Below are 14405 nucleotides of genomic sequence, written 5' to 3'. Positions count from 1 at the left end.
TCAAACTCTATTTCAATGCAAAGGTAAAGACTCGATGCTCAATACAGATTCCAAAACACACTGATAATAAAATCTCTTTCTTGATGCAGTAGAATATGATTTTCAACTTTAACTGGTAGTACTTTCAATTCTATTCTCATGCGGAAATAGAAAAATCATCCAGGTAGTGGTGCAGTAGGTTCATGTTGGTCCATGTGTGTATACTAGTCTATGTGCTCGTAAACTTGGTCTGAAACAGCTCAACATCATTCTAAAGACTTTCAGGAAAGGTTCATGTCTGTCCTATGAATGGGACTTTTTTTTAGAATTTATTCCTGCTCAAATGAGTATTTAGATTCAATACAAGTCTTAATATGGATCAGTATGTACAGTAATTTCTGAGACTTTTGACAACAGCAGCGTGAGTCATCATTTCAAATATCACAAACACTTTAATGAATGTCTTTTGCTACAAATCTGAACTAATGATTTTTCTCTCCATTCAGCCATGTTATCACGTTATCACCTCCTCCAAAACATACCTGGAGTTTTGTTTCATACACACAAGTTCTTTTTGTTTGTTTGTTTATTTGTCTACATTGTCAAAGCTCAAAATGCTTGGTTCTATCTTGTGATGTCATGCAGTGGGAGTTTTCAAGTTAACAGCTCCTTTTACCTTTCGTTCAGTGGAGATTGTCAATTCCAGGGTTTACATTGTCCAAATGATTCTAGTAAAAGTATATAGTGTTTACACAGTGGAGCACTTCCTGTATTATCAGGAAGTTTGAGACAAGACCTAAATGTGTACGTTTGTGTGTTAAACATGTGAATGAAACAAACAAAACTCCAGATGAGCTGTTTGTGATGAGGAAACAACTTTCGAACAGAGATCAGAGTGTATGAGTGTGACACAAAAAGTCTGACTCCTCATTTACTGTTTTACCTTTACAGCAAAAAAGTCACAATGGCACAGAACATGATTTATTACAAATATTTTATTGACAAATGTATGGCATCGTTTTCATGGAATTGCTGAGTGAGACCCTTTGATTGGTGGATGTTCTTTGTCCATCCTGATGCATATGGAACCAAAGTGCTTGTGGGTGTTCTGTCCATACACACATGACACTAGACATAAATAATTGCATTGTAAAAAGGACTCAAGTATTTACATGTATAATATACTTTATATAATAGAAACTTTATATTAAATCTGGGTACATACGGAGCCTTGTTGTCAGTGGGTTGCATAGTACAGGTGCTCATGGCGTGGTTTGGTTCAGGTACAGACAAGGACCACTGAACTCTCTGGACTCAGTGTTTACAGTCAAATTTACTCATATTTAAATTTTACAAAAAACCTAAAGCAGGAGGAGGAGGAGGAGCATGTGCCTCTCAGTGACCTCACAGTGTGGATCATCATTTTTTCCAAGAAGATCCACATGAACAAAACCAATCCTATAACGATCTGTCATGGACACAGTGGGATCAGAGCTGCTCTGAAACGCTCTGCTCACTCACAAGCTGGAGATGAACTGACTGAGCTTAAAAGAGGCTGAGGGGGGAGTCCTGTGGTGCAGATGCAGAATACCTGTCGATCTGTGATCTACCCGTGTGAGAGGCCCCACCCCTTTGTGAGTGGCCCCGCCCCTGTGCTGCAGTCCAGTGAAAACAAGGCTGTGCGGAGGCTGAGTGGGTGCTATCTGTGATTGTTGAGCAGCACCTCCAGCCAGCAGGGGCACGAGGTGATGAACTGTCTGGAGTAGCAGGGGCCCCAGCCTTTCCCAAAGCTGATGCGGATACTGTGTGGGTCCCAAGGGCCCTCCTGGACGTCAGGTTTGACCCCATGCTGTGCCATCCAGCTGGAGCGCTCATAGTCAAACACCCTGAGGGAGTACCCGGGCAGCACCCGCTCCACGGTGAGTCCGCGGGTGCCCGGGGCCTCCAGGGTGGGTGAGTGTACAAAGATGGGGTGCTGACTGCGGTTGTACACCCACACTCCGTCCTCCTCGCGGCTCAGGAGGATCCCGAAGCCGATCTTCTTGCGGCTCTGCTGCGCGGCCCCGGCCCCTCCTCCTGTCGGGTGCTGAGGGCCCCCTGGTTCCCCGCGCCGGCTGTGGTAGGCGTTGGCGTGGAGCTGGCCCAGGCACAGCCCCGTGCCCTGAGGTAGGTGGTAGAAGATACTGAGAGCGGGGTCATGGGCCGGGTACAGACGCCCCACACGAGTGCGCTGCTCCCAGTACGCCACGCTGCACCAGTGAGAGCGCAGGCTGCCCGTGGAAGAGCCCACCGAGGTGCCAGTGTCTGCGGGCACACAGAAAGAGAGAGGGGTTAGTCTGTGAGGGCAAACACACAGTGCAACTGTCACAGTGCACCTGTCACAGTGCACCTGTCACAGTGCACCTGTCACAGACAGTGGAGAGACAAGGGCACTACACAGTGTTATGAAGTAACAGGAACGGTGCTTCAGATCATCTGTAATCTCAGGTTTAGATTAAGATCACGCTCAATTTGTTTTTATTTCTTTTTTAGACAAGTAGTGATGAACAAATATGGATCATGTCAGGAACAGAATCCAGGAAATGAAGAGGAGTCACAAAGCACTGACACCTACGTGTGTGTGTGTGTGTGTTTGTGTTCTGTACACACGTGTGTGTGTTTGTGTGCATGAGCACATACACACGTGTGTGTGTGTTTGTGTGCATGAGCACATACACACGTGTGTGTGTGTTTGTGTGCATGAGCACATACACACATGTGTGTGTGTTTGTGTGCATGTGTACATCACATGTGTGTGTGTTTGTGTGCATGAGCACATACACACATGTGTGTGTGTGTGTGCATGAGCACATACACACGTGTGTGTGTGGGTGTGCATGAGCACATACACACGTGTGTGTGTGTTTGTGTGCATGAGCACATACACACGTGTGTGTGTGTTTGTGTGCATGAGCACATACACACACGTGTGTGTGTGTTTGTGTGCATGAGCACATACACACATGTGTGTGTGTGTTTGTGTGCATGTGTACATCACATGTGTGTGTGTTTGTGTGCATGAGCACATACACACATGTGTGTAGTTGCCTTCCTCTGTGCTCCCTGCTGCAGCCCCTGAGCTGTGACCCTTTGGCCTCATGCTATCAGCTCACATTATCACCCACACAAACTGATGCCATTATTTTGCTCCACAGACTCTATTGACACAGAGGATTTCAAGAGCCATGTGCCTGTGGCCCCATTCCTTTCACTTCCCAGAGCCTCTCCATGCTCCAGGGGCCCGGAGAGCCGCGCTTTGCCCATTAACAAGACTCTTTCTGGGGACACGGGCGTCTGGAGCCAGCTAGGTGTGCTGTGTTTGCACAGCAGCCATTTTGCTTTTGGAGGAGGGGGAAGGTCCCGCCAGGTATGTGGTTGTTTTCTTTTCTTTTATCAGAAACATCTACTCAAATGGGGAAAAAAAAGAAAAAAATTATCAAAAGTATGTGGAGGAACAAAGTTATTATAGGCTACTTCACTTAATACTACAAAACTTTTATCCAATACTGATACTTTTACATTTGCTGATGCATCTACTTATATTGCTAAGTACTTACAGAGGAATAACTAATAAGTACTGCGCTGCTAGCAGCAAAATCTGATAGTAATCCTAAGTACTCCGAGATGAAGGCTGCGTTCAGACTTGCACAACCAGGACATCAAACTGGGATAAAAGTGCAAATAAACTCGAACTAAAACTGAACTAGACCAGGATCATTCCAGGACCATTCCAGGACCACTCCAAGACCACACCAGGACCATTCCAGGACCACACCAGGACCACTCCAGGACCATTCCAGGACCACTCCAGGACCAGACCAGGACCACACCAGGACCATTCCAAGACCACACCAGGATCATTCCAGGACCACTCCAGGATCATTCCAGGACCACACCAGGGCCATTCCAGGACCACTCCAGGACCAGACAAGGACCACACTAGGACTAGACCAGGACAAGTGTGAACTAGTTTAGTCCTGGTTCCACTAGTTTGGCCCTTCTGTAATTGTAGTTTTGACACAGCTTTGTTCAGTCTTGAAAAAATCAAATCATATAGTGAGGAGTTTGTTGGTGCAAACTTTGAAGATAAACCTGTCTAAAGCTCTGGAGCTAAAGCCCTTTCCTCCCCCTCAGTGGGCGGGGCGTGCACTGGGACACTGTAGTTAGTTTGTAGGCGAACACAATTACATAGACGCAGAGATGAGGGCCTCCGACGTGCACACAAACTCCACACACACACACCAGCACACACAAACACACACAAGTGCACACACACACGCACACACACACACAAAATTGCACTTCTCATTTGAGGCCCACGTGTATCATTAGTGAATTCCAGGCTGGCAACTGCTGCGGTCTGGACGTTTTACAGCGCCTCAATAAGAGAGCATGAGGCCTCTCTCTCACTGCTTCCACCACCACACTTTCTTTGCTTCTTTCTCCTTCTTTAACAGGCGCTAGTGTTGTCAAAAGTATCTAAATCAGATACTAATCAATACTAAAGCTAATATATAAACTAAATACTCGTTTGAGCAGGGATCAAAAATTAAAAATCCCATTCACAGCACAGAAATGAGCCTTTCCTCAATAGTTTCAGAATGATGTTGAGCTGTTTCAGAACAGTAGAAGAGCACATAGACTAGTATACACCCACGGACCACTATGAACCTACTGCACCACTGAGGATTACACACATACAAGGACACATTGTAATATGAAAGAAAAGTCTATAATGTAAAGGTTTTATATTATGCAAACCTGATGCAGGAGAACGTCTGTATGTTCTAATGCTGTTACCTCCTCATAAACAGACCTGGACTTGTGTTTAGTTTTATTCACATGTTTGAATAATCCTGTATTACTCAGCTCAAAATACTCTGATCCACCTTGTGATGTCATTTAGTGGTAGCTTTAAGGTTAACAGATATATTTAGCCTCAATTGAACTGATTTACTCTTCATTATTCTAGAACAGGAGTCTCCAACCTTTTTCTTTTGATGAGCTACTTTAACTAAAAGAAAATGCCAAAGAGCTACACATTTTAACGGTCCCAAGAAATGGAGCAGAGGAAAAGCTTAGATGGTAAACATTTAGACACCTATAAAACATGAACTTTTATCCATTTATTAGTGCACAAAGTTAGGCATCAAAATGTTACATTTACAATAGTAGTTCATCAAGTTTGAGTCACTCAGCACAATATGTATAATTCAGAAATGCTGTGGTGAGCTACTTGGAAGGGGGTGGAGAGCTACTGTTGGGTCCGAGCTACAGATCGGAGACTCCTGCTCTAGAATATGCTTAAGCTTGTTGCTTTTGTGTTGAATGTTTTTGTTTGACCTTTCGTACAGCTCAGATTGTCAGTAGTTGTTGTTTCATCAGTTGCAATGAGGCTCAAATGATCAAAGTGATTCTAGTGAAGGTGTATGGAGTTTAAAAACACAGTGGAGCACTTCCTGTATTACCACTCAATGACATCATAAGGTGGAACAAGTGTTTTCTGTTTGAGAAAACAGTTTGAAACAAAACACAACTCCAGGTCTGTTCGTATCATAGATGAAAAATTGTGTGAATGTGAAACCACATTCTATTGTGTGAGTTTAAAAAAAATAATAATAATAATAATAATTATTATTATTATCATTGTAGTATCAGAATCTGCATTGTCCTTAGTACTGAAATGGAGTTTGGAGTTTTAGTATCGTGACAACACTACTAGGCGCTCGTCCCTGTAATTGAGCAGAGCGGGGAAGCACATCCACACCGTATGAAACTCACTCCCACAGACAACATAAAAACAGGGACTTTCTGGTTTTTGAAGGCCTTTTAAGCAGAATAGTCAACTTTAATTTCAATCGTTTAATGAACCAACCTCATCTAAAACAACAGCCTGTAATCCAGCGCGCTGACGTCACAGGGATATTCCAGATCTGCTCCAGTGTGGGGGACTAGATGTACCTGTTTTAGATTAGAGTCGCCAAATAAACACACTTGTTGTCGACTCTGCAGTGTTTTGTCTGGCGGATGAATACTAAGGCACAAAGTAGTTCCAAAATTCTAAAGTGTAGTGCAGTGCATACTCATGTGTTTCTAATGAACAGACTCGATACTCAATACCGATCCCAATACTACAGTGATAATTTTAAAAATGTAATGGCAGTACTTTCTTTTCTATTCCCATGTGGCCTTATATGTGTGTAATCCCTCAGTGTTCTAGGTTCCAGAGTGGTCCATGAGTTTAGACTAGTCTAGGTTTTTCAGTGCAATAAAGACAACCAAACTGAAAAACAAAATAAGAAAAAAACAAAAACAAAAAAAAAGTTACATACTGTGGCTTTAAAAAGATATTTATCTTGCACATATTATTAACACGAACCTTAGGGTGGTCCATCAAAATAAAGTTTCAGATCACCTCCATTAGAACCCTGCATCAGATTTTAACATCTGAAAGATGATTTAGGAAGAAATTTGGAAGAAAAAGGAGATGTTTTAGAGGTTGCTCATGAAGTTTTGAAGCTCCTGCAAATGATTTGGTTTTCCTTAAGAAGCTTCACAGTCTGAACATTCAATTGTGAAAAAAGCACCTGAACAGTTTTGGGCGACATCTTTGGTCCTTGAATAAAGAAATGTTTGGTCTGGCATTCTTCCACTCTAGTGTGACAGAAGAACAGAAGATGCTGATGGTTCATAATATTATGGAAAAGGAAGTTTCAGAGGTTCCACCAAAGGGAAGCAGATCAGGGATTTTGTTTCCACCAGCTAGATGCGTTTCTTCAAAGCTCTTGATCTGCCAAAAACATTTTGAACAGTTCCCCTGCAGACTGGGCTGATGATGAGACTTTCAGAAGCTGCTAAAACTGTGCATTCCAGGAAAGTGTCAATGATGTTGCTGAAAGGGGGTGAAACTTATTCAAGATTTTAACTGTAACCAAATAAAGAATGAAGATCAGAAACAGGATCTACTGCAGGTGTCAAAGAGCACAGGCATCTTTAATGACGAAGCCAACAAAGCCACAGTGGAGCTGGACTTTTTAAGTCACTTTTATGAACTTTACAAACTTTCTAATCAACTTTTATTAACTTTTTAAGTAATTCTTATGCAAGTTTCAGTTTGTTTGCAAAATAAAATGACAAATTATTCAAATTTTACAAGCATTTGAAGTGTCTTGAGCAACATCTAAATATGAATTCATTTGCATACAATTTTGACTAAAATATTTTGGCCAGGTATGGAACCAAATGCAGGGTTCCAATCTAAGGAATCTAAAAAAAAAAACGTTTTTTGGACCACCCTAACGAACTTCCAAACTAAAAATACACCATATCTTTCTAATAAGTGTTTCTCAACTAGGTTTCCAAGGGCTGGTTGCAGGGCTTTTCTAACTTCAGCTTAAGTCAACAGAACTCACATACACCACTGCTGCACTGGTAAGAAGTGCATGGTTGTATAATGTAAAACACAGAGTTGGAACATGTCCAGGTGAAGGGGCTGTGAGGGGCACAGGTCACATGAGCACAGCCTAAATCTCTCCAGGGGCAAGCTCTGGTCCAAGCCCCTGGTCCACACTCTGGAGGTATTTATAGCCCATACAGTAGTGTCTACATTACAGAGTAAGACAAGAAGAGCTTGCCCTGCTGCTCACGTTTCACAGCTCTCATTTTGTTCTTAGCTCGATTAGTTATTCAAATCAAAGTATTGATTTGTGAATAATCTGAAATGTGGTTGCTTGTTTTTGTACTGCTAAATTTGGAGAAGATATAGTGTACCGGTGTATATGTGCACTACAGGACACTGCGGATTGCAGTGGTTTTGTGCCTTAAGGTTAAACAAAAATAGTATAACCGATTGTATTTCTGTTTGTACAATCCAATCAAACGCATAAAGCAATTGTAATTAAAAAGAACAGCACCACCACAAGGCCTTGGGTTCTAGGGTTCCAGTACCAGGTTCTAGCTCTTGTTCTCAGTGGTGTTGTCACAATACTAACATTTCAAACTGGATACTTAATACCAATTCTGAAATGATAATAAAACGACTCTTTATTTAAATAATAGTATGAGATTTTCAACATTAAATGTTAGTACTTCTTTTCTACTAGTCTATGTGCTCTTCTACTTGTTCTGATACAGCTCAAGATCATTTTAAAGACATTCAGGAAAGGTTCATTTCTGTCCTGTGAATGGGACTTTTTAGTATCAACAGTGTTGGTAGTAATGTGTTATAAAAGTAACGAATTACTGTAATGCATTGCTTTTTGCTGTAACGCAGTAATGTTCAGTATTACAGGGGGAAAAAAATTTAATATTTTACTTGGTACAAACGTGAGTAACGCATGATACAATGCTTAGGTGGTTTAGTCCTCGGTTCAGTCCTGGTTTAGACCTAGTTTAGTCCTGGTTCAGTTCTGGTTCAGTTCTGGTTGAGTCCTGGTTTAGTCCTGGTTCAGTTTTGGTTTAGTTCTGGTTTAGTCCTGGATTAGTTCTGGTTTAGTCCTGGTTCAGTTTTGGTTTAGTTCTGGTTTAGTCCTGGTTTAGTTCTGGTTTAGTCCTGGTTCAGTCCATATACGGCACAAAAGTTCAGCATCTTCGCAGTTCTTTTGGCAAGAGTAACTTAAAAGTAATGCAATAGTCCTTAATGTCTTACATTTTAAATACAGTAGTATTGTAAAGTAACAAATGACTTTGAAATGACAGTAACAAGTCAAAAATAACACATTACAGTTTTAAAGTAACTTGCCCAACAGTGAGTATCAATACTTGCTCAAATGAGTATTTAGTTTTGATATTAGTTTTAGTGATAAGCATCAGATTTTTGATACTTTTGGCAAGCTTAGTTCTCAGCCTGTTTCTGTTGCAGCAGAGGAAGTGGGTGTTAGCAGTGCAGACCAGTGCATGCTCTGAGCCTGGCAACAATTATCCTGCAAGCATTTAGGCCCACCACCATCTAACAGCTCTGTTTACCAATTAGATAAGTAGCCTTTGTTATTCCATTTCAACATCACTGTCTCTTAGTGCCAATCTCGTCAAAAGTCCCTCAGCGCTCGGAGCGATGCGGCGTGTCCTCGGAGCTACAGACATGAAGCGGCGGCTGACGGCGGTAACACGGAGCAGATGTGCACGGCCCTTTGAACACTGATAGAGTCACACATTTGTCATTTTAGGTCAACTTTGTATCTTGCTGATGAGCAGAACACTTCAGTGCACAAAAGTAGTCTAGGCCGTACAGTATCTGATCCAAACTGTATGTTAAATCATGCACTGATACTAGCCTCAAAAGTGTGTCTGAAACGGATCTACGGACCAGTATTTTATTATCCTTGCCAAACAGGGATGTGGCGATATCTAAATCTCTCAGTACGATATTGTTTTATGGTACGATATTTATTGTGATATTTTGTGTAGGCAAAAGTGCGAATATGCTACTTTTCTGTCATAATGCAAACAATTAAATGTAAAAATGTTTAATACCAGTTATTTCATCATGTAGATTGGACTGATACAGAGCAAAGGATCATGGTAAATGTAGTTCTCTCTGTTTTTTAGCTCTTGCTGCACCATCACAATGAATGTAAGCACAGACTTGTAATTTGATAAATTGTAATGGCCCACGATATTATTGTGAAACTTATGACGATATGATATCATGATATTTTGGTTATTGTTACATCTCTATTGCTAGTATATGATTAAAAAAACAAAACATTAACACAAAAAAAACGTAAAAGTGATGTGAAAAACAGAACAAGTTCATTTGAAAGTGTTTGCGGTGGTCCAGAGTTCTTCTTCACTTACCTTACATTCACCACGATGAGTTGATAAGCACTTCTCACAACTTTCAGAGACCAGTGCAGAGGTTTGCAGGGATGTTATGACAAACAACAGCTAGCATGTAATGACACACTTCCTGATCACACACTAAAATACTTTCTAATTTGCTGCAGACAGCAATACAATACAGTTACCATGAATCTGTATATATGTGAAAAACTGGATACAGGGTGTTTAAATAATAAAATAACCATTTTAGCTAGCTGTTAGTTTTACCGTCCTGGCAAAACTCCACACGGGTCTTTGAAAGTTGTGAAAAGTGCTTAAAAACTCATCGCGGTCCACAATTAGGACACCCTGAATGCATAAGGTAAATGAGGAAGACTTTCAGACCACTGCAAACTTTCAAATGAACTAGTTCTGCTTTTCACAATTTAAGACAAAATCAGGAACAGTGCCTTTGAGTCTTTTTGCTAACAGTAAATGTTGACAATTAGCCAAGTCCAAACTTTCCACCCACAGCACAAATCGCTGGTGAGAATTTTCTGCACACTTCAGACAGAACAGAAGGTAACTTTAAAGCATGTTGAAAAGTTCATTTCCCTTTTCCAGGTGAATGCGTCAGGATGTGTCCTCACAGAGCTGCACGGGGCGGAAGAAAAACTGGAGGCAGAAAACAGAGGGAAGTAGAGGAGAAAAAAAACGAGTGCGCTGTGAACGAGGGAGCGGGAAAATGAGGAGGAGAGAGGGAGAGAGGCTGCCAAGCATAACCAGCGTCCACCGCGGAAAAAAACGCTCCGAAAAGACTGTGAGAAAGAGAGGGAGGGAGAGGGGGAGAGAGGGAGAGCCCGGGCTTTCATCCAGTGCCAAGGATTAGATTCCCGTCCAGTTATTAGACTCTTCCAGTGTGCTGAGAGAGGGGGCCACGGGGGCCGCGGGGGCTGAGGGGACAACCATGGGGACAGCACTCCACTCCTGACCAGTGTCACTTCTGAGTGACTGTTAAAGCAGACCTGCACGGTTTTATTCACCACTCAGTCAGTCAGAGTTATATTTGGAGTGATTTTTGCAGGTTTGAATCATCTTTAATCACTTACTTTCACTTACTTCTGCTGATAAACCCCTGCTTTTTCATCCATCGGTACATGCCAACTGTGACAGACGCACTTCATTCTCTAATTTTTTTCTTGATTAATAAATACATGTAGGATTCAGCAGCATCGTTAAGTCAGTTTGGTCCTAATGTGGTGTGCAGCTATCCATCGGAGGAGCCCACAGCCTGCAGCGCTTTGTTGTGATGATTTTTACGGCGACATCAGCTCCCACTGGACTCCACAGTCTTCAAATGCAGAAGTCAGCGCACTTTTTTCTTTTATAGATAAATACTGTGACTTTAAATGTTCAAGTGACGACACAATGATCTACAAGTGTCACAGATTAGGTTAAGTCAACTAAAGAAGTTCTTGGTTGACAAAACTGTTATGATCCGACCATATATCTGACCCAAATGGCACTAAAAGACAACATGCAAGTATATGAAAAACAACTCTTTATACAACACTGTGTATTTCTATTTAAAAAGGCAGATTAAACTTCAGCAAATCTTTAATTAAGCAACTAACTCACACCACCAAACATTCTGCTTTCTGTTGTGTCCTATAAATATCCTTATAATATAAATGCAATATTTGGTCAGCTATTACAAGTTTTTCTTGACTGAGATGCTTCTATTTTTGTAATTCTGATTTAGTTTAATATTTTATTTCCTAGTCCAACACGAGCAGTAGATATGATATGATATATATATATATATATATATATATATATATATATATATATATATATATATATATATATATATATATATATACACACACACACACACACACATAAATATATATATAGACAGAGAGAGACAGAGAGAGAGAGAGAGAGAGAGAGACAGAGAGACAGAGAGAGAGAGAGAGAGAGAGGTCATTCCATAAATGTTACCTAGCAACCACAATGTAAACAAGGACAACAACGTGTCTAAATGGCACAGTAGTTATAATTAGACCAATGCAAATAAATGACAGCACTTTTATTTTGTTCGATGAAAAGTTGTGTGAATATTGTCTCTGCATTTTGGATGTTTTGTGTGTGTGTGTGTGTTGATGACAAAGGTAGAGTTCTGTTATTCTGTAATAGAACTCAGCGCAACTTCCTGCATTTTTGTACTTTTCTTTTGAACTTTTTTCCCCACAACAGCCACTTAACTGATGTAAAACTATGATAATAAATATTTAGCACAGGTACAATCCACCAAACCAAATCAGAATTAGGAAAGTTGTGCTATAAGAGTCTGGTTGGTAAAGAGTAGAGGAGAAGCGGGGCACCCCTCCCTCTGCCCCTCAAATGGTAGGCTCTGTGTTGTTTGAGACGACTATCATTACAGGGCAACTTCAATCCAGCGAGCCACATTTAAGCTGGCGTCTGGACTATCTCTGGCATCAGCGGCGCGTTATCGGCAGACGGAGCAGGGCTGGCTCGCACACTATCGGGCCCTTTCCTGTCCCTGTGCTCTGGGGCCTCTCGCTGGAGGAGAGCCTCACACACACACGCAAACACACACACACACACGCAGACACACACACACTGACTGCTACACCGCTCTGCCCGGAGAACGGCCAGGGTCGGGTTACGTCTGATTGGCTAGAGGAAACATACATCATGTAAATATGGACTTTTACTTGAACATGTTTTTGTTTTGTTGTTCTGTACATGAGAATGGCTAAAGTCAAGGCAAAGTACAGAAATGAATTTTGTCCGGACAACTTTTAAGAAGGGTAATATTTAAAATTGACTTTTTGGAGCTTTTTTTTTTTTTTTTTTTTTTTGATGTTCTAGAGTTCCCTCATCAAAAACATGCCTGAAGTGGTTTTAGATATCATCCATGTATGTTTGAGTAATCTAGAGATCTCTCCCAGGCCTTATTTCCTCCTTATGATTAGCTGTAAATTTCTGTCCAAAAGTCCGCCCACAAAACAATTTTTCAAAAAAATATATTAAAGCATGACACAAAACAATACACTACAACTTCACAATCGATGCGATGTGCATGTATTGTATTGTATGTACAGTATGTGTGTATTTACATAAAGACAGATTTAACTGGCGATTCATGAGTTTAAGCTGCTTCTTTACAGGGAAATACCAAAAAACACCAAATCTTCAGCTCACTCACTCACTTCTGAATGAGTGAGCATTTGTGGGCCCCCCTCAACAACATCTCCCATAGACCCCTCAAAAGTCTCCCCACGGCCCTGCTCCTGCCTTCTACAGGAAAACGTCCGAGTGCTTCGAAGTGCGATTCCAGGGATCCTGTGTTTTGAGGCACTCCGGAGCACTTCAGGAGGGAAAGGGAAAGTGAGCAGCTTCCTGCTGCTCCGACAGACTCCACTTCAAAAAGCCAAGAATGTCTCAGGTTTGTTACGTCACATCCGGGAACATTCACATGTCACACTCTCACAGCGCACTGGGTTTATGTTATGGCTGAAACTTCGCAGCTGATGTTCTCCACATTCTCTGGGGAGGGTGAAGCTAACTGGAGGCACTGCTCTGAAGCTCTATGACTTATCTACTCACTTTTAACATAATAACACCATAACAAGCTGACTATTCAATAAGATGATTTGTACTGTTTAACAAGTCACTCTCAAAAGCAATTACAGTCAGCCACCAGTCTTTCAGTCAGTCACTCTCACCTTTTAGTCGAAAATCAAACTCCTAAACAGGACCATGAACACTCAGACTGATCACAGGCTCCTGAAAATGTGTGAGTTGTGAATTGTATGTGATCTCCAGTGTGAACATTAAACGGCCCAAAAGTGTCCCGCATGTGCACTGGAGACACGACGACGTCAACTGCAGCGAGGGTGCTCTGTGTTTACGGAAGTTGTACAAACATGGATGCAGCATTGAGCACCTGGAGATTTTAAAGTTCATCTCGTACCTGAGCCAGAACATGAACAACTTGTTTTAAGGAGGAGATTGAGAAGGAGAAGGAGAAGGACAAGGTTTTTGGTGTTTTGTGGGGCAGACTGTTGAAAGGAACATGTGGATGTGGAGACGGAAACAAGAGTGGTGAGTGGCGATGTGCTTCACTTCAGTGACACGGAGTTCATTAACAATTTTCGTATGACGAGAAGAATGTTTGTGTCAATTTATCACTTGTTGATAACGTGTAGGTGGATGAACGCGCCTTGGCCGTTCAGACTGAAGTTACATGTCAAAAGATCAGATATGTATGGGTTTTAGGAGCACGTATCCAAGTGGCCTGAGTCACATTTGAAAAAATCGGATCTGTGTCGTTCAGACTGTCATTGAAAGATCAGATACAGGTCACATAGGGGCCAAAAAAATCAGATTTGTGTCACTTCAGGCTGCAGTGTGAACGTAGTCTTAGACATGACCCTGGGGAGCTGTGTGTTGTGCAGGTTTAACTCCTCACAGTGGAGTGATGTAGGATGGATGGAACGCCTCCTGGAGTTCTCCCTGATCCTGGTACAAACATGAAAGAAAAACTGGAATAAAGTCCAGTTCTCTGACAGCACATTAACTCTGGTGTAATATTTGTC

The 14405-nt window shown here is 41.7% G+C and overlaps 1 protein-coding gene across 1 annotated transcript in view; it reads right to left on the bottom strand.

The window, feature by feature from the left end:
* Positions 1-995: 995 nt before the first annotated feature.
* The window catches only part of LOC110174515 (mothers against decapentaplegic homolog 6-like), a 44972-nt gene continuing 31562 nt past the window's right edge, over positions 996-14405 (bottom strand). The window contains exon 4 of the mRNA XM_020940616.2: positions 996-2283. Coding sequence (XP_020796275.1) covers positions 1679-2283 — 605 coding nt within the window. The 3' untranslated portion in view covers positions 996-1678. The remainder of the gene's footprint in view (positions 2284-14405) is intronic.

The sequence above is a fragment of the Boleophthalmus pectinirostris genome, unplaced genomic scaffold (assembly GCF_026225935.1).
Source record: "Boleophthalmus pectinirostris isolate CB_2022bp ecotype Guang Dong unplaced genomic scaffold, ASM2622593v1 HiC_scaffold_19, whole genome shotgun sequence".
Taxonomy (NCBI): Eukaryota; Metazoa; Chordata; class Actinopteri; order Gobiiformes; family Gobiidae; genus Boleophthalmus; species Boleophthalmus pectinirostris.
Note: the sequence above shows the minus strand (reverse complement) of the source record. Positions and strands in the feature narration are given on the sequence as shown.